This window comes from Camelina sativa, chromosome 17 (assembly GCF_030686135.1).
Source record: "Camelina sativa cultivar CO46 ecotype springtype chromosome 17, ASM3068613v1".
NCBI lineage: Eukaryota > Viridiplantae > Streptophyta > Magnoliopsida > Brassicales > Brassicaceae > Camelina > Camelina sativa.
In genome coordinates, this window is record NC_141896.1 from 28,928,386 (window position 1) to 28,953,639 (window position 25,254).

General features: G+C 37.1%; 1 protein-coding gene and 2 pseudogenes across 14 annotated transcripts; 1 reads left to right on the plus strand and 2 right to left on the minus strand.

Moving 5' to 3' along the window:
• Positions 1–9,255: 9,255 nt before the first annotated feature.
• On the plus strand, positions 9,256–10,776 carry LOC104759706 (putative FBD-associated F-box protein At1g32375 pseudogene; annotated as a pseudogene).
• A 3,671-nt stretch (positions 10,777–14,447) lies between these two features.
• Positions 14,448–16,005, minus strand: LOC104757832 (classical arabinogalactan protein 5 pseudogene; annotated as a pseudogene). Its single transcript, XR_015587254.1, has one exon. The product of XR_015587254.1 is annotated as a classical arabinogalactan protein 5 pseudogene (transcript).
• A 2,150-nt stretch (positions 16,006–18,155) lies between these two features.
• LOC104757831 (uncharacterized) lies at positions 18,156–24,107 on the minus strand. Of its 13 annotated transcripts, none has more exons than XR_015587149.1 (12): positions 23,924–24,107; positions 23,458–23,609; positions 23,217–23,334; positions 22,752–22,848; positions 22,550–22,656; positions 22,147–22,269; positions 21,862–22,015; positions 21,537–21,597; positions 21,055–21,437; positions 19,315–20,920; positions 18,925–19,223; positions 18,156–18,574 (listed from the first exon to the last, which is right to left on the minus strand). XR_015587149.1 is itself a non-coding variant. In XM_087495975.1 (11 exons), exons 2-11 carry the CDS (start codon positions 23,583–23,585, stop codon positions 18,977–18,979), a joined length of 3,024 nt encoding a protein of 1,007 aa, XP_087352101.1. In that variant the 5' UTR covers positions 23,586–23,609; positions 23,924–24,086; the 3' UTR covers positions 18,700–18,976. The 13 variants fall into 13 exon arrangements, 6 of the variants coding, with proteins under 6 accessions (XP_087352101.1, XP_087352105.1, XP_087352106.1 ...); XR_015587151.1 differs by having other exon boundaries at positions 22,147–22,277; positions 23,924–24,062; XR_015587150.1 differs by having other exon boundaries at positions 23,188–23,334; positions 23,924–24,048.
• Between the last annotated feature and the right edge of the window lie 1,147 nt (positions 24,108–25,254).

Genomic DNA, 25,254 nt, shown 5'->3' on the forward strand with positions numbered 1-25,254 from the left:
TAATCTGTAGCAGTTGTTCATCTGTCTCCTTCTATAGATACAGAAGTTACTCAACCAAACTTGATCTTGCTGATGAAACTTGTCCCTCTATAGCATTTATGCATATATCTTGTTAAATCTCAAATCTAACCCTGGGCATATAATCTAAGTTGATAGTGCAATGGAAAGCTGGTAACGAGTACTACAAGATGGTATACTCATACGTCCAAAACGGAGTTGATTTGAATGAGAAATAAGAGTGTGAAGTGAGCTACTTGGGATTGTTTGGGAAATATCCCACATCGGAAATATGATTGATTTTTCACTCATATATATATATAGTTTCACACTCTTCTAGTTTCAAAAGTGTGTAGAAGGAAGAGGGAAGGTTTCCACACGCGAACCAAACCGAACCGGACCGAGCACGGATGCGGGACGGGCCAGACGTGGGGCAGGCTGGGCCAGGCTGGTCTCGGACGCGGGCTGTGGTCTCTTGGGCTTTTGGGCTTTTGGGCTTTTTGGCTCTTGAGACTGCTGTAGGCTCATTTAATTTTTTGGAAAGACTTGGTGTGAACTCCAAGCAAACTTGGGCAGCACTCCGAGAATATTCACTGAATATTTTCTTGAGACCTCCCTCCTTCCACTATATATAGAGGCATAACCTCTCATTATTTTTCACACACAAAAACATAAACACTCCTTCCTCTGAAGATCTCTTTCCCTCTCTCTTGCTTAGTCCAAGTAAGTTCTTAGTTTAGTAGTCTCGAGAGTATAACGTAGATCTGTTCGCTTGAGTTCTATTACTGGTGTGCTACGGTAATAGTTCGTGATCGGTTGTATCCTGGGATTCATAAATCGTGATTGTCCGAAAGCACTTACGGCCGATTTATTGAATTAAAGAAAGAGATATCATATCTTGCCTCCGTGATTTATTTACTGCTTTATATTATGCTATTGTAATTCATTTCTGATTTCGTTAATTTAAATATAATTAGCATATTTTCTCAATTCGATTTTTGCGCTCCTAACAGTCTTAATTCAATAAATCCGTTTTCTGCTTATCGCTTTAAACGGATTGAGAATTTTTCGAATTTTTTATTTATTTTAAAAACGATTTCAAAATCTTCTGAAAAACTGTTTCTGCTTTCATCTTTCGGTGCTTATGCGGAAAGTTTTTGAAGAATGCTTTTACTTTAATTATTTCTTCTCTACTCTCTCTGGTTTCAACGAACGCTCTTAATTGAGTGAGTTTGTGAAACAAGTTTCTGCGAACGCTTGTTAAGCGAGTTTGCAAAACTAATTCAGTGTAATTTAATTACTTGAATTGTTTGATTAATATATTAATCAGATCTGTTTATTGTGAAACAGAAAAATGTCTGGAGACAACACCAACAACGTTGACGGTGATAGGGTTCCTGCAACCCCTGTTGAAACTTCTGCGGAGTTGGCTTTACGCCTTGCTAAAGAACTTGAAAAGACGAAGCTTACCGATTCGGGTATGGAAGACGTGCGCCGAAATCTGTTCGGTAATGGATCAACCCACATGGGGATACCACCTTCGGCTTCCCAAGGCATGATGCCAGATAAGTTCGATGGCAAAGCTGGGTTCAAAACGTGGCAAAACAAGATGCGCTACTACTTGGCCAGCATGAACATGGAAAGGTACCTCACAGGGCCAGCATGAACATGGAAAGGTACCTCACAGAGGATCCACCAATTCTTCCACAAGGTGACACTGACGTGTATGTGGTTGGAAGTATGGATAGTTGGGCTCAAGGAGACTACTGTTGCAAAGGTCAGATTCTGAACCGTTTGGTCAATGATCTGTATGACCTCTACAGTATGTACAAGACTTCAAAAGCATTGTGGCTAGCTTTGGAGACCAAGTACAAGAATGATGAGTCTGGGATGCAGAAATTCTCAACTACGAAGTTCCTGAACTTCAAGATGGTGGATTCCAAACCAATTATGGAACAAGTGGAAGCTCTTCAATGCATCTTTCAGGAGATCGATTTGGAAGGGATGTCGATCTGCAATGTCTTCAAAACGAATTGCTTGATCGAGAAACGACCACCAGGCTGGTCGAATTTCAAGCATTACCTTAACTTCAAGCGTAAGGCAATGTCTCTTGATGATCTCATCCGTCGGTTGAGAGTTGAGGACAACAATCGTGGAGCTCATTCGGATGCTCAAAGCCAGGGGCATGATGTTCATGTAGCTGAGCATAAGGCCAAGTTTAAAGGCAAGGGTAAAGGGATCTCTATTCCTCATAAACCGTTGAAGGTGTCATCTGGACCAAACTTCAAGAAGAGCAACCTTGAGAGGAAGTTCAAAGGGAAGTGTCATCATTGTGGTAAGATTGGACACAAGGCTGATGTTTGCAAAAGCAAAGCAAAAGATCTCAAGTTGCAAGCAAACCTAACTGAAGAACACATGGTTGCGGTGGTTACTGAATGTAACATGGTGGAAGACAACCCAGTGGAGTGGTACTACGACACTGGTGCTACCACACACATATGCTCTGATAGGACCATGTTCACCACCTATGTGCAGAACAAGTCAAATGAGCAGCTTTTCATGGGCAACACGGCGGTGTCCAAGATTGAAGGTAAAGGAAAAGTGGTTCTGAAGCTAACTTCTGATTGTGAGCTCACCTTACAGAACGTGAAGCACGTACCTGACATGCGGAAGAATCTCATCTCTGGAACAGTGCTAAGCAAGCATGGTTTTTCCATTAATTTTGAGGCTGATAAGTTAGCTCTTAAGAAAAATGGGATGTATTTGGGAAAGGGTTTTGTTAAGGGTGGACTGATCAAAATGTCTGTAACGACAGTCCATCCGAAAATTGTAGCTTCTGCTTCTGTTGCTGAAATAAAAGAAAACCCTATTGCTTACTTGGTTGAGTCGTTTACTACTTGGCATGAACGTTTAGGACATGTCAATTACAAAAAATGCGAAAAATGCAAAACTTGAATTTGATTCCGAAATTCAAAACTAACCAAGAAAAATGTGAAGTATGCGTATAGGCCAAACTCACTAAAACTCCCTCACCACGCATTGAAAGAACAACCGAACCTCTAGGTTTAATTCACACATACTTATGTGATTTAAAGTATGTGCAAACTAGAGGTGGTAAGAAATATTTTGTTACCTTCATTGATGATTGCGCAAGATATTGCTATGTATATCTCTTGCATAGCAAAGATGAAGCACTGGAAAAATTCAAAGAGTTCACCCTCGAAGTAGAAAATCAGCTTCAGAAAACTATGAAAGTAGTTCGAAGTGATAGAGGAGGAGAATATAATGAGCCGTTCAATGCATTTTGCAGAGAAAAATGCATTATACATCAGACAACCGCTCCCTACTCGCCAGAATCTAACGGAGTAGCGGAACGAAAGAATCGAACTCTAAAAGAGATGATGAATGCGTTGTTGCAAGAATCTGGGTTAGCCCAGAACATGTGGGGGAAGCTTTGCTTACCACTAATTACATCCTCAACAAGATACCGCATAAGGTTACTGGCAAGTCACCATATGAGCTTTGGAAAGGTACAGTACCTTCGTACAAATACCTCAAAGTGTGGGGGTGTCTAGCAAAAGTGGCTGTACCACCTCCTAAAAAGGTCACAATTGGGCCTAAGACCGTAGACTGTATCTTCATCGGATATGCACATAACAGTAGTGCATATCAATTTTTGGTTCATAAATCAGATATTCCACATATCCATGTGAATACAGTTATGGAGTCAAGAAATGCTTCATTTTTTGAAGACATTTTTCCCTGTAGGAAAACTCAAAAACGGACTTGTGAACAACAAGATGCAGTGACTTTGGAAGCTGGCAATACTTTGAGTACTACTTCTATAGAAACAGAACTGGAACCTAGAAGAAGCAAATGAGCTCGCAAAAGTAAATCGTTTGGTGATGATTTTCTAATGATGGCTTTTCTAGCTGAAAATCTACCAAGAACATACGCAGAAGCTATGTCTACACCTGATGCACCTTATTGGAAGGAAGCAGTCAAAACTGAAATAGACTCTATCATGCAACATCATACGTATGAGATGGCAGATCTACCACAAGGATTTAAGCCTTTGGGATGTAAATGGATTTTTACGATAAAACGAAAACCAAATGGCGATATTGAGCGGTACAAGGCTAGGCTTGTAGTGCAAGGATTTCGGCAAAAAGAAGGCTTAGACTTCTTTGATACCTATTCACCGGTAACAAGACTATCTTCGATCAGGATGCTCATAGGTATTGCAGCCTTGAGAAATCTTGAAATCCATCAAATGGATGTAAAAACTGCTTTTCTCCATGGAGATTTAGAAGAGGAAATCTACATGAAACAACCTGAGGATTTGTTATTTCAGGACAAGAACACAAAGTGTGTAAACTTGTGAAGTCATTATATGGACTCAAACAGGCTCCTAAGCAGTGGCATGAGAAGTTTGACAGTATGATGATGTCTAATGGTTTTCGCATTAATGAATGTGACAAATGCATATACTACAAAACTACTCCATCAGGGTACATTTTGTTATGCTTATATGTAGATGATATGCTCATCATTGGCAGCAACAAAGACATCATCACTCAAAACGAAAAACATGCTCAAAAGAAATTTTGAGATGAAGGACTTGGATTTAGCAGATGTAATTTTGGGGATAAAAATCATTAGAACTGATGAGGGCCTTATCTTGTCTTAAACACACTATGCTGAAAAAGTGCTTGATAGATTCAAGCATTACTCAACTGGGACTGCAAAAACTCCAGAGGATCCTCAAATTCACTTAACCAAAAATTCTGGTGAACCTGTGCAACAGGTGGAGTATGCAAGAGTAATTGGCAGTCTAATGTACTTGACAAACTGTACAAGACCAGATTTAGCGCACTCTGTAAATGTACTTAGTCGCTACACAAGTAATCCAGGACATAAGCATTGGATGGCTATAGCTAGAGTTTTGGACTATCTACGTTATACCAAAGATCATGGCTTGCACTATGGTAGAGAACCCGGAGTTTTGGAAGGTTACAGTGATGACAACTGGATCGCAGACTCGAGAAACTCAAAATCCACAAGTGGATATGTTTTTACACTTGGAGGTGCAGCAGTGTCCTGGAAGTCTTCCAAACAAACTCTGGCAGCTAAATCAACTATGGAATCTGAATTCATAGCTCTGGAGATAGCTATGTCGGAAGCTGGATCACTTCATAATTTCTTGGAAGACATCCCAATGTGGGGGAATCCTGTGCCTGCAATACGTGTACACTGTGATAGCGAATCGGCTTTGGGCAGGGCAAGGAATACCCATTACAATGGCAAATCTCGTCACATCAGACGGAGACATAAAACTGTTAGACAACTTATCTCAACTGGTGTAGTTACAATTGATTACATCAATACAAAAGAAAACCTAGCGGATCCATTTACAAAAGGTTTGGCGCGAGAAAGTTATAAAATCATCTAGAGGAATGGTTTAAAGCCTACGACTTAAGAGGATGTTTGATGGTAACCCCACCTACTCAGATTGGAGACCCCATGACCTAGGTTCAAAGGGACAACTAAATCAAGCTGAATCTGCTACAAGCACTAGAAGACTTTTGTCTTTTCCCAGTTCCTAGAGTGATGTAAAGTGCTTCCTGTATGTTAGAGGTTAAGCATATGCTTTTAATGATTTGAAACATAGCTTTGTAAAATATTTGAAATAATTACAGGATATTTCTTTAAATACAAGCAGCTTATAAAAATCACCTTATGAGTGTGAAATGGGGCCGTTTCTAGGAGAAAATATGAGGTTATACTCTCCAAGTTCACTCATGATTAACCAGGCATGTTCAAGGCCACAATGAACACAATAGATAACCTCGTTCTACGAGAAAACGAAGCTGTGTTATGCCTGCTGTCTAAGTTTACATACAAATCCGGATGGTTCAAGACATCATGTTCACCATCTGGCCGAGTAAACTCGACAGGTATAACAATGAGTCGGTTCAAGGTTGAAAAACGCCAACAATTCAGATACAGTTAGTTTTCGCATATACTCTCGAAGGTCTGTCTAGTCTAGCTAGTACTGTCAGTCTATAGGGTTAGTTATGTCGTCATATGTTTAGACTTATTTCTATTCATGTGGGGGATTGTTTAGACTTATTTCGATTTTTGCGCTCCTAACAGGAAGTAGATAGATCACTACTCCCACATACAAGAGTGATCGAACTCTACTAGTTAATATACGCGTAATGCTCATTACCGCATGAAGTTGAAGCTGAAGGGGACTTATCAATATACGCGTAATGCTCATTACCGTTCAAATACGGAATACCTCCGTTCATTGGTGCAGGAATTAGACATATATATATATATACCCTGAAAACGGCACACATTGAATAATTTAAGAATCGTAACAAATGAGTGATGATAATAAGAACCAAAATTGACATTAGGTTTGATTTTGGTTCACCTAATGCAAGAGCAATTTGAAACTTAAAGAGCCTTCAGTGTAGTTTAGTAACACAACCTGAGATTGGATAGTCAAGATTTTTATTAGGAACCTCCACTTAGGCTAGTCAATGACGTGTTGTAAATTATATCATTTCTTTCGGACATTCTTACTGCCCAACGTGTTGTGAATTAGATCAATTTTTCGGACATTCTTACCGCCCGCAAGTAAGAAATTTTTGGCAAGCTTCATGAACTGTAAAGCTTTTTCGGTTTCATGTTATATTATCTATGTGTATATTTAATATATCTATTAAATTTATTTTTTCTATACATAATTTTAGGAGGTTTATAATATAAATTGACGGGTTAATTGTATATCAAATAAATAAAATATATCTTTTTAAAAGGAAAACGTCATATTATAATTTTTCCACCATAACTATTGCATCGAATCAGATGCAATCCAAATTTTAATCTCATCTCAGATATTTTGACAAATTCTTTTCAGCCTATATTTCCCTGAAGGGCTATATTAATTTATATACTCAAAAATTAAGAATATAGCTGTAATTTTTGTATAATTAGTTCTCTCTCCTTAATTTGTGTAATGTGGACAAAATTGCCATTTCCATGTTAACAAATTGTTTACCGATATAACAAAACAAATATCTATATTTTATCTGTTTTTAACGATAATATTTATTAAATATTTGGATTAAAACATATTAAAAAATAGATGATTATCTATTGAGTTAACATGATAACAATATTTTCTCTGTTTGTTGATATTAAATCTCTAATACCTTCTTTATTTCTTCTACAAACGACAATAATTAAATTATAAAAATAAATTAACATGATAATATATAAGATAACTGGTATGAATAACATTATCAAAATAATTTAATATATATTACGTTCTCTGTAGGTTGATATTGAATCCCTAATACCTTCACTATTTCTTTTACAAACTTAACGATATTAATTAAATTATCAAAGTAAATTAACATGGTAATATATAAGATAGCTGATATAATATGTTTTATCAAGGTAAATTTTATAATTTATGTGATAAACACAATCAGTTATCGTGTTAACTCGGTATACAAGTTATTTGCTAACATGGTTTCTTTGATAAAAATTATAATAACAGGTATATATATAATTATGGACTATATTAATAACAATAAGATTATTTTAATTATTTAATTAAAAATGTAAAACACATTATATCACGATAAGTTACAAATTATGTGATAAACTTAGACTTATTGTGTAAATCATGAAGTATATAATATATCTAATATAATTGATTTTTATTAAACGTAATAAATATTAACTTTATTGATAATGTTATTCATATCAGCTATCTTCTATATTACCATGTTAATTTACCTTGATAATTTAATTATTATCGTTAAGTTTGTAGAAGAAACAGAGAAGGTAGTAGAGATCCAAAATTAACCTACAGAAATCATCAGTCATCATCACTATCGTTGTTAAATACATCTCTGCCACCGTTAAAATCTATTTTGTGAAAGATTTGACAAAACCACTGTTAATCATCACCACCGATAGATTCAACACCACCTGACACAATCATTTTTTTCACTGTTAATCATCTCCATCGACATCGTCTCTATGTCCGGTAAACCAACACTGTCTCAAGTAAATAACATTGTTACAGGCGATTTTTATTGGATTTCACTTTTAAGTGGTCATTGTTAATCTAATATTGTTGTGTCGTCAGAAAAAATAAAATAGGAACATGAGAAGGGAAAAAGAAAAGAAAGAAGAAAAAATAGGAGAGAAATTATAAGGGTAAAATAGTCTAAAAGAGTTTGATACAGTGATCGATTTGGTCAACCTAGTTATCAAGTTATCTGTGGGTACAGATTGCAATTTCCCTTCCCTGAATTCAAAGTTCTCATTTATTTCCCCATAAATCTGAATTTAAACAGTTTATGAATCAAATCTGGTAAAAAATCACTTAAATCCGGTATGAAACCAATTCAGGATATTAGTTTAGTTTTATTTAAGTGACAAATAGATTGTTCTAGGCCATTGAAACAACAATTTATAGTTTAAATCTATGTTGTATAGAATGAGAAGCGGGTACGCAGAAGCGAAGCATTGGATGGAACATAAGAGATTGTTATAAGCCAAAGCTTTCGCTCTTGTTCTTGAGGAATTAGCATGTTGTCTAGCATGAAACTCAGTCCACACGATCATGTGTGCATATATATCTCCTAAATTATCGCAACTCAGTCATCACGGAAACAACATGGAAGCGTGGAACATAAGAGATTTCTATAAGCCAAAAAATTCAGGTCAGTTGGAAATTATTTTCTTATTCATGGTAAGGAGTCCATTAAGACCCTTCTTACAAGCATAAGAACAGTCATTAGGAAAAAAAAACTACGAAACCATAGTTCTAACTTCTAATCAAAACCAAAACCTGGAACCATTAAACCAAATAAAACCAATAAATATCAATAATATCATAAAACCAATAAACCAATGAATACCTTAATATAATTTTATTTAGATATTTATATTCCGATAATTTATCTAAATTATCAGAAAATTTGAAAAATATAAATATCAATAAATCTATATAAAAAATATATTAAGGTATATATTGAAAGGTACGAGACTTAATTTTCTTTTAGCAAACAGACTAAAGAGATAAGTTAATATCAGGAGAGATATGCACACATGATCGTGTGGTTGCTTGATTAACCTGCATGCGTCGTTTCTTCAGACTATTTGTTTGGTTCCTACGGAAAAGATAAAACACACACTTAGAATCTCTCAAGCCTCGTTGTCTTTTCGATGTTTTCTCGTATCTGGTTTTGGCTTTTTGGCCTTGACGACAGTGAGCAACTGAAATTCCAAAGGGGTCCGGATAGGTTAAGTGAATTGCCTGATGCGTTGCTCTTAGAAATATTGTCGTTACTACCAACGGAAGATGTTGTGGCCACAATGATTCTGTCTAAACGTTGGAGATTCCTTTGGATGATGGTACCAAGACTTGTATACGATGATAGCAACAAGAATATTCAAAGATTTTCGGGCTTTGTAGATAGGTCTTTGGCATTGCACAAGGCTCCAATTCTCGAGACTTTGCACTTCAAAATTGGTACTACCTGTCGTGATGAAGATATTCCCGTGTGGATTAGCGCTGCACATAAAAGCTCTCTGCGTGAGCTGATTATCGAGATCGATACCTTTTCTAGACCATCTCCAATCACAATTCCAAAGAGATTGTACACAGAGTGTAGAATGCTAGTGACATTGAAACTTAATAGTGTGATTCTTGTGGATGCTTCTTCAAATTTGTCTTTCCATTCCCTCAAGTCATTGGAACTTGTATCGGTGAAGTACCCTGGTGACGAATTCGTAAATAGGCTTTTATCCAATTGTCATGTTCTTGAAGACTTATATGTGGTTCACGGTCCAAATAGCAATGTGACTACCTTCACTGTTAGAGTGCCTTCTTTAAAGAAGTTATTCATCATGTATAGACCACACGATATAGATGATGATCATGGCTTTGTGATAGACGCTCCTTCTCTGGATGAATTGGACATTATTGATCATCAAGGTAGATTATGTGTCATTGAGAATAATATGCCTAAGCTGGAAAAGGCAACTCTCGACATCGATTGCTTTCTTCCTGGAATGATACTAGGGTCTATTACTTCAGTCAAGCTTCTCGGTTTATGTTTATCTAGTTCAAAGGTATTTTTTGTTTTTGTTTTTTCGTTTACGGCTAAGACTGTTGTTTCCTATCGTTGTTCGTTACATACAATTGATTATTTCCTTGTGGTCAAAAATGTTTTTGCTTAATTATGCAGGATATATATCCTCCTAGTTGTGTCTTCTGTTCTCTCGAAACTTTAATAATATGCACATGTGACAAAGCGTGGGTGGATGTACTGATGTGTATGCTGAAAGTTTCTCCTAATTTAAAAACTCTCGAATTTGACCAGGTACATAAGATCTAAACCTGAATTATTCATTTTCCTCGACCTTTATATATGTTGTTCTCTAATCCAATCTATACTTATATGTATATATCAGTGCCATAACCCTCAAGAGCTCCCGTGCTGGATTGAACCAAGCTTAGTTCCTGAATGTCTATTATCAAGTCTTGAAAATCTCGAATGGGAAGACTATGAAGGAACTGAAGCTGAGAAAGAAGTAGCAGCATTCATCTTAAGAAGCGCAAACTGCTTAAAAGAGGCATCTATATACTCTAAATCCACCGACCCTAACAAACAACTTGAGATGATCAAGGAGTTGTCATTGTCGCCAAGGGGTTCACGTACTTGTCAGCTTCTATTTGATTGAAGTTTTAGTCTTTTTCTAATATTTTGGTTGGTTGGTTTTTTGATTTGTTTTTCTGGAGGTTTTAAAATTATTAGTTTTTTTTTTTTTTTTTTTTTTTTTTTGTGTGTGGTCGTTTATAGTTAAGAAGAATTATGGATCGAATTCAAATTACTTTTAATTTGTTTAGATTATGTTTTTTCCGTTGTAATGTCTTCGTTGGTTAAACAAATAGTAAACCAAACAAAACCGATGTTTGTGAGTAATTAGGTGAAAACTATTATTCTAGAAAGATGAACAATGGATTCTGGAAAATATAAGTTGAAAAATATTTGCTCGGAGACATTGGACGTGATCAGAGATTGGGTGGTTCTACTCGACATTGGACAGCCCCTTTTTTTATTCAATGAAAATAGCTTAGTAAACTTATCTCTAGAACAAAAATTATTTTACCTTATATTTAACAGTATATACGCCACATATCATTTACTTAGTTTCAATATTATTTTTGTTGTTGTGTGCCTACTTACTTCAATCTTTTGCACCAAAAATATATAGATCATCATCTGGCGAAAGCCTTTACCAAGCAAATGGATATTGTGAGACCTATGAGGCAGATGATTTGAATATGTTTCGCAACACCACAAACTAAGTGGAGATATTGTGATACCGTGATGAGGCATATATATTTTTCGAAAGTTCCATTGAAATTCTGAAATTACCTTTTTTTTTGTAACAAAATTTGTTAAGCTTCAGAGTCAGAGAATATAGTCTCGAACGAGTACGAAACTTTTGTAACGTGCATAGCAGTCTTATTAATGAGTTTAGCCTATAAATAGAGATGAGATACTGTGAAGAGGGTATCCTGCGTGATCACATTGTGTTGTTAGAGCGTATGGCTCTAGTCTTAGGTGATGAGATTGGAAAACTGTAACTCCAAGTTTATCAATTAGGGTTTGAGATTGTATTGTAGATTGAGAAGAGATAATTAAGAGAGAATAGTTCCTACTTTCATTTTTATCAAATGGTGCGCTTGTGAACACGGATCGAATCAAAAGCTGAAGAAAGTTAGGGTTTTTACAATTTGGGATTTTGTTCAAACAACCGCCATGGATCTCGTTTTGGTTCCAATTTTCACATGTGCAAGATCTGATTTGCATCTTTGGCTTGATTGGATGGAGAATCGTTTTGTGTTGGGAGATTACACAGATTTTGACAGATTACACTTTGCACATGGCTTCATCGTAGGCAACGCAGACGAGTTTGTTTGTGATGTTGAATCGGGGAGGCCTTACCAGAGTTGGCATGCGATGAAGGGATCATTGTTGTGTGCTTTTTGGTACCTATGACGATCCTGAAAGAATCGCCGAACGAAGTTGGGAGGAGTTCCAATGCTCGGTTCAGACGAAGTGATCGTCTCAACAGCCTTCTTCTGTGAAGCTACGCATAGCAAAGACTGTTGCAGAGAAACCGATTGAAGTCTCTGAGAAGAAGAAAGAAACGTATAGCGACGTGGATTTGTGTTTTGAAAGGCAATCGCTACGGGAACACACTGCAATTGCAAACAAGATTCTGTCATCACCGCAGGTAAACGTTTCTGATTCAGGGCTCAACATATCAATGGAACATCAGAAAGATAATTCACTTTTGAGCAAGGGGGAATCAACGTTGATGATGGGCTATGGAGATGGTTTGGTCAAGCCAGCCGAAATACCTATTTTCAATGGAGTTTATCTGTGTGTTTGGATTTCGAAGGTTGAAAGATTCTTTCGTTTTTCTCAAAATAATGATGTGGAGAAGATACATTTGGTGGCGTCGCACTTGGAAGGAGATGCTTTGAGTTGGTTTAAGCATATATCTTTCACAAACTGGAAACATTTCAAGTCACGATTGTATGTTCGGTTTGGAAACATCAATCCTCGAAGCCCTCCGATACAAACTTCTGATTATGAAGTGGTTTTGGTAAAAGATTCAATGCAAGAGTCAGATTCAGCTAAGAAAGAGAATGACTCCTCTAAAGAGAAGCCGTTGACTGAGACTGAGAAAGAGGAATCTGTTTGTGTTAAACAAATGTGGCAACACCATGCTTTGATTTGTGAAACTTCACTGACAACAAACTTTCAGAGCCTGAGTCTGTTCCACAACACACACTGATTTTGCTCCATGACTCGAAGAGGGTTAAAGAACAGAGTGTGGACATGGAATGCAGTCTGTTTATCCTCAGCGTTGATGCATCAAAGATGCAGATTTCATCTCTTGATCTGAGGAATCTTTATGGCCACTATATGTTCGATGGAATGCTTCTTAGTGGACATGCCTCACAACGACAGAGACAACAACACAAAGGTTATAATTGCTGGAATACGCTTGTGCCGAGCATTGTGCTACATCAACAAGTATCACATAAAGAGGCTCTTACAAGTGGACAACTCGAGGACGCAGATATTGCAACGTTTTGGAATTTAAATGGTGGGAATTTGTGTACCATGGTGTCTGCAGATACAATAAGGGTGTGGCATGTGTTTAAAGATTGGTCAAGTATGGAAGATGATTTAGCACTGATGCCCAAAGCAAGAGACTGGATGCAATTCCACGTCCAACAACAATTGTTTCAACCTCAACACTACACATGGCATAATGGGGATAAAGCAAGAGAAGACAGAGTGTTCTTAGTGGGTGCTTGGAATTATTTCTTTTTGGTGAGGCATCGCTGGAAAAACAGGGACTTGTATCCTTTTCGATTGTTGCAACACCAATCTCTGCAATGAATTGAGGAGTATACAGTTGGTGGATACTGTTTAATTTTCATTAGAAGCCAACATATTTTGGAGTATAAGTTTGACAAGAGATCAATACTGATATGTGTTTGCAACAATACTGCGAAACAGAGTTCTAAAGAGAAGTTTATTGGCTTGTATTCAGCATATGGGGACAGGAACGTCTATTATTCTGTGTGGCATTATTGGAGAAAGAAGAATCTGCAGCTCGTAAACCTGCAACAATGGATGTTCAATCCTTCACTTCACCATATTCTGCTTGGTAACACAGTTTGGACAGGTTCTCCATGGGTGCAACAATCTGAAGCTGTAGCAATATGCTATGATGCTATTACACGACTTGTGGGCTAGTTTGCCCAAAAAAATAAAAAAAAAAGAGCCACATATGCGACGTCTAAGTCCGGACCTGCACTTTCACGGAGTCACTATGGTACAGAAGAGGATTGTGCGTGCAACAGATTTGCCTTGGCAAGAATGGTCGTCTTCTTTGCTTCCGTGTCAATCCCATTTGCTCCTTCATAGCTTGAGGACAAGCTGTCGTCAAACGGGGGAGTATTGATAAGTAGGCATATGTGAGAGTAATCAGAGAGAGTTGTGCACGTGCATAGCAGTCTTATTAATTAGTTTAGCCTATAAATAGAGAGGAGAGATTGTGGAGAGGGTATCTGCGTGATCACATTGTGTTGTTAGAGTGTATGGCTCTATTCTTAGGTTATGAGATTGGAGAACTGTAACTTCAAGCTTATCAATTAGGGTTTGAGATTGTATTGTGGATTGAGAAGAGATAAGAGAGAAGAGTTCCTACTTTCATTCTTATCACTCATACACGGGTCGTCACTCTCTAGTCTCTTCGCTTTCCTAAACTCTTCATTAACAACTCTCCACTAACTTCGCTTGTAATTTTAATTAAAAGTTGAATTCTAGTAACCATGATTTTATTCAAGAATGCCAATAATCAAGGAGATAAAAAGAAAAAAAAAAAAAACTTGTAGCAAACATAATACCAACAATAACACGATAAAAAACATAATATAAAGTAGAAACAAATCAGAAATCGAATCCACAAATCTCTAAAACACTATAAATCAAATTATTAATAACAAAAAAAAGACAAACAATGAAACCAAAGATATTCCTAACGAATCTATTACATAAGACAAAATAGCATCTACAGCATCAAAGCAGCGATCACAGTCACTCCGGCGAAAGTTCCGAAGACGGAGACTCTACTCACTGAAGCGGCGTTTGGAGAGCCAGTTGGGGGAGACTGAGCAGGTCCAGCTTCACCAGATGGAACATTTGTGCCTGGAGCTCCGGCAGGGGAAGTAGGCGTCGGAGGAGCTGGCGGAGAAGTGGAGGCATCTGGAGAATCACTCGGCGGCTGACTAACCGGAGGAGCGGTGGTAGGAGCTGAGGAAGGAGGATTGGTTAAGGGTGAAGGTGAAGGTGCCGGCACGGTTGTTCTTGGAGACTGAGACGGTGGAGGAGTAGCTGGGAGGGGAGATAAGGTTGGAGCTGGTCCCGGAGCTTGAGCAACGACGGAGGAGGCCACTAGAGCTAGGAAGAGGCAAACAACGAAGGATTTGGATGCCATTGTTACGTTACTTACGTAGGTAGTATAGTGAGAGAGTTTTTATAGATTAGCAAAAGGAACTGTGATTATATCGGTCAAGAGACAAAAGTGAGTTTATATAGTGAAGGGTTAGGTGGAAAAAACCTAAGTTTCTTGGAAACTACAAGTTCAACATAATACCTTTTGAAAATAAGTCCAACGTGTATAACTATCATTTTGGAAATAAACCAAACAAATGACTAAAAATGATAAATAATTTTTTCATGAATCAAATAAAGATCATGTGCTAGTGCACAATATTTATTTGCAAATGTATCATGATATTGTTTCTCTGTAGAATTGTATTTGTTTCTTCAAATATCCATTGTTGATTTATTACCCTTTTTTTCTTTTTACTCGATCCTCACGTTCATGCTATAGGCTTTGGGAATTAAGGATAGAACTCGAGATGAAATTTGCGTCGTCGGATGGATTAATTAGTGAGTCTTGGCCGACCCCGACAATAAACAAACGCGTTGTTTTCAATAGGGAGAGAGTCTAGAGGAAATGGGCGGCGTTCAAAAGCAGGCAGCGACTTTTATTTATTTCCTTAACAAACACAAACTCTATGGAAGTCTATTCGATAATAAAAAAAAAAGATCACATGAGATCTTTAGAGTAATGGTTTCGAGATTAGTTAATTTTTGTTTTATTATGGACCAAAATTCCACTACTACTATGATTGTAGCACATGGCATTTTCTGTCGTCTTTTAATTTTAATAACAAAAGTATTTATTTGTGGTGAATTAGGTAAATCTAAGGGGGGTGTATTGAAACCATGATTTTAAAAAATTTGATGGGATTTAGAAAATTTGGAATTCTGAAAGATTTTAGGGAAATTGATATGATTTATTGTAAAATTCTTTCAAATCCCACATAAAACCATGAGATTTGGATTTCTCTATTTTTAACTAAACAAATCCCACCTAAATCCTCCAGAATCTCAAAAATCATTAAAATCCAAATCCACAAACTATTTTGAATAACAGTGGATTTTAAAGTAGATTTTTAAATCATCAGTTCAATAACAGTGGATTTTAATAGACTTTTTAAAATACATGATTGAATAACATAGGATTTGTAAGTTTCACACAAATCACTTAAAATGTCAAGTTGAATACACCCCCCTAATTGTTTCATGACTATTTAGAGTCTGATTGGTTCAAACGCTGCAGTTGCGATTGTGGTTGTGGGAGATTGCGGAAGCGGACGATTGCGGTTTTAAGTGTTATTAAGCATTTTGAACGACTGGTTTAGCGGTTTAAAATTGATGCGTTTGCGGGAAGTTTACGACTGGTTGACCAGCGGGTGCAATAGCGGTTGGAACATAATAAATGTAATATATAATTATATAAATGTTTAAAATATCAAAAACTTTATTAATTAAACTTGATTTATAATTAAAATTCATTAAAAATACTAAAATAATTATTTTAAAAACTAATAAATTTCATAGTAAAATACTTATTACTTTATGCATTTGGCTTTTTACCAAAACTTTAAACAATTAATTTGATAAATGACTAAACATATGTTTTAGATCGTAGATCTTCTTTCTTAAATCTCACATACTCAATAAGTTTTGTGGAGCAGTATTTGCATCGGTAGTAATGATCAAACGAGAGTTGAGAAGAGTCACTCGTGATTTGTTTTTATATTTTTCACAAATAATCTTATTTTCTTAAATTTCTGATGAAATGTTATATTTATTTAGATTTTTCTGAACTTATGTGTGATGTGCCATTAAATTTACATCAAGTTTTTCGGGTTATTGTTAATTGAAATCTTATTTTCATCCAATTGTTTATTTTTTAATATTCTCAATCGTATCAGTACTTCATTTTCTCCCATCCTTAATGAATAAAATAGTTACGTAAAAGATATATATAAAAAAATATTTCATTATCATTGATTTGTTTTAAGTTTTTTCAAAAAAAAAAAAAAATTCAAACGCAAACGCCCGCAACTGCAAACGCTTGCGGAAAGCAGCTTTTGGGATTCAATGGTTTGAAGCGGTTAGAAGTGATTTGTGTGATTGGTACCAATCGCTAGGAACCGCTACCACCCGCAAATGCAGCGTTTGCGGGAGGTAGCAGGAGAACCAATCAACACCTTAGTCTTGTTATCAAATGGAATGCTAAATCAAGAAATCCAATATTTGCATTTTGTTCTAACTTTTACCAATATTCTATCTGTTTCAGGTAGAATAGATGTTAGAAAGATCATCCAATAATATTTACCTGTAATCTATTGTTTTGGGAAACAATGAATCTACTGTAAGGTAATTTTTCGCAATTTCCACTCTTTTAACTGAAGCTACAGTTGAATAAAGCGTTTTCGGGTGTTTGAAAGAGTAAAATTACTCCAAGATACGAAAAGAATCTCATCATATCTTCTAACTTCTCGAAGAGCTCCAAAAGTTCAAAACCAATAAAGCAACTTTCAAGATAAATTAGTAACAATAATGTTAATAGGTCTTGAGAAAAAAGTCTAGACAGCACTGATACGACGTTAAGTAACGTATTTACAAAGACGAAACCAAAGTGTTTGGCAAGTCTACCCGAAAACGAAATCTTAAAAGTCAACACGAGAAAGGCGATGAAATTTCGAAGAAAGAAACAATCCAAGATATACGCGTAGATGAAGTAACAAAAACCAAATTTTGTTTCTTTATTAAGTATAGACCTAATAATATTGATATCAAATTTTGGATTTAATAAGAGGATTTATAAACTGAAACAAGAAACAATATAAAGTTTAAACATCCCTAAAAAAAATATTACATCAATAACATAAAACATAACCAAACTAAAACAAAAAAAGCCATACATACTAAAAAGTACAAATTGATCCTTACCACACAGACGCACACACACAAACACACAAATCGATTATGATTTGTGTACAAAATTCAATAGTTATATTTGACAATTCATGGTTAGACTTGAATTGATTTGATTATGAAAAGATTCCACAGTTTGATTTCGGTGCGTGACGTATACGTAACCAAAAAAAGCAAACATATTTTTTGATTGTATGGAAAAAGAACAAAAACTGATCCCAAATATACTTTGTTATTGGGAAAAAGAGACTTTCATCAACCTCGACGTAATAACTGGGCCATCGAGAGTCGCCCGAACCAAATTGGGATAAAATCTGTGCAAGACAGTCCCAAACGCAAAACTCCTCTATAAACCACAGCCTTCCTTGACACTTACACACACAATGTCTCCAAAATTTCCTCAGTACTATCTTTTTAACTGAAGCACAATAATGGTATAACGATACATTCATCATTCGTTAGCCAAATATATAATTTGTAGATTTCCTAACCCTTACTGCGACTAAGCAACATCAGTGTATTCTGATGCTCGCCGCAGATTGCATTTTCCAGTCGGCTAGAATGTAAAAACAAACAAACAAGAACCCGACCTGCAAAATTACATCTAAGGGAGTTAAGATAGTTTCATTCGTTTCATTGGCAAAGCAAACCAAAACCGACCAAACAATTGAAAGCCAATTTTTGGGGTAACCAAACTGAATAAACCGAAACTAACTGAGAAATTATATCTTTAGTATTATACATACTAGTAAAAATATACGTAAACATATTACATAAATATGAAGTAGACAACTATAAGTTAGTTTTTTCATAATGTAAAACAGAACCTATATATCTATGCATATGCAAACGCAATGCTTAAAGCGTGATCCTACTGTTACAACTGGCTAATGGACTTTGAACACAAATAAGATTCAAGATTTCAGTCGATATATGTTACCTTTCACATTATGTCCTACGATATTTGGACTGGAATCTCAGTGAGTATTATTCTATTTCGGGGCAAGGTTTGCAGATGCAACAGCAGCTTCTGCTATAAGAGCAACTGGTTGACGAGCCTGAAGGCAAGCACAAATATCAAAAGGGTGCAACTCTGAACCATCATAGAGAAGATTTAGTCCTGGAAGAATCACTTCTCGGCTATCTGCTTCATCAGTGTCTGCCTTTGTTGTACTTAAAGGTGCGTTCTCATCAATGGTCCTTGTGACAGCCTCATATACAGGGGCCAAGGTGTAGGATCTGTGACCACCCACAAAATACCTCAAAAACTGAAAAAAGGAAAAAAAAAAAAAAAAGAATAATCATGAACCATGGAATGAACTAAACTGACCTAAGAATGCTACCGTCAAAGCTCAGAACTTCGGTCCGGCAACGTTGGCGATTAGCGAGTTTCAGCCGTTGGAATTCGCTTGTGGCTCCTGTTATTGGTGACGAAGGGTCCACGAGAGGATTCCACCTTCCGCTTGCATAGTTCATGAGCTTATTACTACGCGCAGGCTCCTTTGCTTGTTCTTTCTGGTAAAGAAGTTTAGCAGCTGGACCTGTCGCTTGGTACTGTGCACATATATCTTTCAACCTTTTTCTTATGCATTGCATTGCATCGTGTTGTTCCATGAGCGAATCTGCTTGAAGTAACTGTGATGACACGATTCTTTTACAGATATTGTTGCATAACTTTGGACTGAAAAGTGGAAACCCAAACTCCACGGTTAAAGGGACCCATTCATACTTCTCATCATTATCTGGAAAAAAGGAACCCGACGAATCCTTAGCTTTAAAGAGTTTCAAAAGCCGAATGTAACCGACTGTCTTCAACTCCATGTTGTTTGCCAGCTTAGTTAAGAGAGAGTTCAACTTAGTATTTTCCTCAAGGGGAAGTCCAAGCTCGTCGCCGAAATGAGGAATGGAACCATCAGCGTTCTTCAGGGGTAATGGTATATCTAAAGTAACAATTCTTCCAGAGCGATCAAGATCATGCTTGCTGAGAGGCTGAACGAGAACAGCTGAGCACTTGAGAAGGCAATTTAAACAGTGCAACAGAATACCTCCCTTGACCAAGTTACCTTCAAACTTGTTTCCTAAACCACCAACCGAAGATCCATCCCAAGACCAAATGAGAGCTTTCTCACAGCCAGCTAGTGGAGCAGGAAGCATCCGCAGACACTGACCTTTCATCAAGATAACCGACAAAGGCCCAGTGCCCACGGTTGAATACAATACCAGTTTCATCCACTGCGTCATGGATGAATGGGAGGGAGGACCGAAATGAACAGGGCCTGACGGTCCAGGAAGAACAGTAGTAAGTGGAAGAGGAATCATTGACACAACAATATCGTAGTCACGGGAAAACAAACGATCTAGAGTAGCAGGAGTTAGAGAAGCTAGACTTTCACAACGGAGAATGTCAACGCGATATTTCTTCTTTTTCTTGTTTCCTTTACCGGTGTCAGGTCCCTCAACGGAGATTGGCTTTCCATCATTCTGAAGGTTTAGGTTAGAACTGTAGCTCTCAGTCAAGGTACTAGTATCAACAGACGATGTAGTGGAAGCTGCTTCATGTTCAGTGCTTTCATGGACACGCTCTGTCGACAAGGGATCCTCTTGAGGGGGATCTGAAACCACGGAAGCCTCACTATTTTGGCTGGTTAAGGAATCTCCCGAATTATCAGGTAAATTAGCATCTGCAAGAAGAGTAACAGCCTCATCATTGCTCAAAGTTCCCAAGCCCATAGTATCAACTACTGTATCTGTAGCAACTCCACCAGATATCAAACATTCCAGGACACAACGTAGACTAAAGGCATGATTTGCAAATTCTTGCAGTTCACCCTCAAATTTCGCTCCCTCTAATGTACTCAAATCCTGGCAAAGGTCTGGGATACTAGTATGCCCGAGTTTTCCCGCTTCATAGAGTGTCACAGCATGAGATTTCAATCCTACAATAGCGTTCATGAATATGAATAGAATTTATTAGAAAAATGCAAAAAGTGATCCTTTTACACAGATAATTGATATTCATGGGCTGTTAATAGTTATAAGCTAGCCACCAAATATAACTAGGATACTGTACCTGGTGACACAGAACCCATCATTAGATACGATGTTATATTAGCATCAACTATGAAAGCAACCCGAACATGACTAGAACGTGATCCAGAGCTTTCTGTCCCTAAACTATCTCCATGTTGAGCCGCCTCACCATCAGCAGACCTGTACGTAGAGCCTAAACTAGCCCGAGATGCATCTTCGCCATCACTGAGGATGGCACGTGGAGACCCAGGCATAATCTTGTCATGAAGTACAGATGACGGATCAATTAACTTGACAGCCCATCCCAACCGGCAAACAAAAGATGCCGCAGCCTGTAATTGAGTTACGTCAGCTTGCAAAGTAGATGCCAACTCTGCAACTGTTGAGTTCTCATTTGAAACTACAAAAACTGCATAGAGTAACCTGCAAATTGCAGCTGCAGCTATTAGACTGCTAGATAATTTCGGGGGTAACTAAAACCAAGATAAAATAAGCTTCCATGTGGCACAATAGTTCCCTTACTCTTCAATTGGATCTTCGTAAGACTGCTCTCTATTAGAGATGAACCCCTCAAGCTTTGAAACTGAAAAAGGAATGCAAAAGGACATGCATTTAAGTGAAAATCTTAGTTTCGCAATAGAAAAAATGAGCCTGCCATATGAATCTAAGAACAGGCTATCTAGGAGCTTCACTGGCTCTGTTCCAAGTAAATAAAAGTACCATGAAATAGTATGGGAAAACAATGATAAAACAATTAGTTATATGACGAGCCGGTTCTGAGACTGTTCTTAAAATCACCTGACATGCAATTACATGCATTAGCAAATACTGGCAAACATAAACTCACCTTTAAAGCGGTCTTCCTGATAGACTGGGACATCAAAATATACCAATCCTCTCTGGTACAGACCTTTTATGACTTCTGGATCGAAGAGGATATAGGCATTAGCTTCCTCTTTGCAGATTTTATCTATTGTCGCCATCTCATCTTCTGAAAGTTTCTATGCAAAGAACAAGGAAATAAGATCTGTTATTAGACAAGAAACAAGCAGGATGAAAATGCCATCGTTCACTCCGAGTAAAATCAGTTTGAAAAAGTAGAAATGGAAAGATAAAGGAGAACTTAGATTACCTTAAACTCTTCTATGGTGAAGTTGACTAGGCAAACACCCCACCAAGGGTCAATAGGGAAATCCACAGGTTGAGTAGGTAAGAAGTCTTTTGCAATCGATTTGTTCAGCTTCCACATTATTTTCTGGAAAGCTCAAAACATGAATGAAATTTATAAGACATAACAGATGTTGAATTACATCCACTTATAGGCTCAAGTTATAACGATGCACTACGATGCTCTGAACTTTCTTAAAATTACAATGACATAAAATGAAAACAAGATACATTCCATCTAAATCTTTTGTAAACGTTGAATTCCCGTGTTTTAGATATATAAAGATTCTTCAGTCAGAAGTCGCAGAGTGCAACTTGCAGGACATGGCAGTCACATAAACCAGTATAGAATCTAGACCAAAAAGTACCTTAGATCTGCATTTATTCATGATATCAATGAACTCATTCCTCCCTATTCCTGTAAGCCGGAACGCATCTGCCGCACTGAAGTTTGGAATACTGTCATAAGGTTGCTCTGTGTCAAATTAAAAAGAATGAGGATGACAAAATCGCTGGCTATAACTATAGGTAAGTAAAAAAGTGAGCTCTAAAGTAAAGAAACAATTTTACCATTTCTCATGACTTCAAATATCATGTCACAGTAGTATCTGAATGGTGATATCCTCATTACACGGCAAACATACTCTGCGAGGTGATACGGAAATAGCTGCAGGTAATGGTCAACAGCAATTAACTTTAAAGATCCACTGACAGTGACAGAAACATAGCCCTATATTTCATCCTAGTTCACAAAGTTTTCCTCCTTGTATCGACTATGTAAACCCACAGCTACCTTTCAGAGTAAGAAACATATTACTAAATTACCATCACATAAGACGGTATTCTAGAATCTAAAATAAACCTTGTTGGGCACTATTATAGATTCCAAAACCTTTCTTATACATTGTAGCCATCAATTACGAGATAAAAGGATGAAAAAAGACAGAGAAACAACATCAAAATGATTTGCAAACTCTCAACTAGAATGCAAATAAAATAAAAAGACCTCTTAGAGAGATATCCATCAACACGCACCGCCAGATTCTTTCGCAAGTAACGCATCATATCTTCATAATATTCACCTTCTTTGCAAACTTTACAAGCAAAACATGTATTCCATAGGAGTCTTTTCTTGATACAATGCCCAGTCACCCTACATAGAGAATCAAAACAGTGAGAAAAGGATATACTATCGAACACCTCAATCCCGATACAAGTAATTAAATCCCCTAATCATGAAAACATGCAACGGAAAAGAAAAATAATAATAACTAACCTTTTATGCCATTCGTCCTTGGACCCAAGAATAGATTGGAGTCGTTTTGGGAGGTTTTCCCAAGGGCATTCTTCCCTTACAGCTTTCGATATCAACTGGTCCTCTATTGTTACTGGACTGTGCTGCATCTTCCCCCAAGATTCTTTTCGTATCTTCCAATTACATAAAATTCAGAATCATCATCACACAGGAATACTAACAAACCAAGTCGTTCCACATACAAATTCGCAACTCCCTAGATCATTTTTCTACTCCTTAGCCTATATTGTAAACACAGAAAATGCAGTATAATATCTCTAAGCATCATCATACACACTACGACGTGAAAATTCGAAGAACACCGGAGACTAAAAATTCAAAATGCAGCGATCTCGCACTTCTGATCGGTCAATACATAGGGAAATTCAAAGATGGATTAAAGGAAGATGCGAGAGTGGAATCGGCGATCGGAGATCAGAGGTCGTACCTGAGCACAACACACCGGAGATGCCAGAGAAACTTAGAAGCTCATTAGAGAGAGAGATCTGAAGGCGAAAAAAAAATTTACAAGGACTCTGAACTCGGGGGAGGCTCATGTACAGGCCCTGGGCCGTAGCTGGTAGAGTGTGGGCTCCAAAACAATAAAGTGCATGTATGTCATTAATAAACGTGGAGAAAACCTCAACCGACGACCCTAACCAAATTAATTAAACCACCACCAAATGAAGTTTCATTATTGTAAAATCCGAACAGTCATTCATAACTAGACTGAAAAAACATTTTTTGTGTAACCAAGCTGAACCAAACCAAAAAATTCATTATAATTTATGTAGGGTGAGTTACTAGAATATTGCATAAAAGCTTCTTTATTACAAAAGTAACATATAATTGTTTGTAATTACTAGACTAACACATTGTACCTATACTATTCCTGAAACTAGTGTTGAGAAAAAACGTAATTACGGCTAATGCCATTAGAAAAAAAAAATAACATTGGAAGTTGGGACTAAGTCTACCGATCCTTTGATGGTAGATTTATACACGTGGACTGATTAAAGGTGTACGTTAGATATTTTTGGTACACTTAGTTGTAGTCTTGGTACACTTATCGGTCACTGTAGATGGTACACTTAGTTGTAGTGTTGGTACACTTATCGGTCAACGTACATGAAATCCATTCGTTAGATTAAGTTGGTAGAGGAATTTCCCTTTGATGATAGACTTTTGTTTTAAGCGCGTGTAGCGGCAAACGTAATAGGGTGGGAAGATATTTATGGTAGACTAATGGCCTGTTGCGACAGATTTATGCGACAGCCTTCTCTCCTTACAGATATTTTTGGTATACTTTGTTTGTTTTTTGAAATAGTTTTCGTAGTGTTGTGGTAGGCTTCTTGTCCGTGGTAGATTTAGTAAGCAAGATTGACAGCTGTAAAGTCTTACCAGAATAACACGAATTTGTTTGAGCTGGCAAAGACAGTCGAGCGTTGCGATAGACTTATTGGAAGAAGATCTAAACACCTTTACTGTTCTTCCGATCTATGGTGTTCATGTAATAAAGTTTGTAGCAGATTCATCAATCGTGTTCTGTTTGTCTGCCGGAGCAAACGTCTTTTTCCTACTCAGTTTCTTTAATCTTTGATCTCGGTTCATCCATGGAAGAGCAAGATATCGTATTGGCATGTGGGAGGTGGAGGGTAGACAAAAAGCGATGGTTGTTTGATGTTGATACTAGGAAAGGGTGCAAGATTATAGTTGCCGATAAAGAAACAAAGTTTGAAGACTTTAGTGCTATGGTGTACAATGACTTTGGTTTCTATG

Bases quoted from the DNA above. Each gene is read 5' to 3' on its own strand.
- LOC104757831 (XM_087495975.1), bottom strand. From the start codon at position 23,585: ATGCAGCACAGTCCAGTAACAATAGAGGACCAGTTGATATCGAAAGCT. The intron at 21,598-21,861 runs GTGAGTTTATGT...TTCCTTTTTCAG, and splicing joins TCAGGAAGACCGCTTTAAAG to TTTCAAAGCTTGAGGGGTTC. The intron at 21,438-21,536 runs GTAAGGGAACTA...TGCAATTTGCAG, and splicing joins TACGAAGATCCAATTGAAGA to GTTACTCTATGCAGTTTTTG.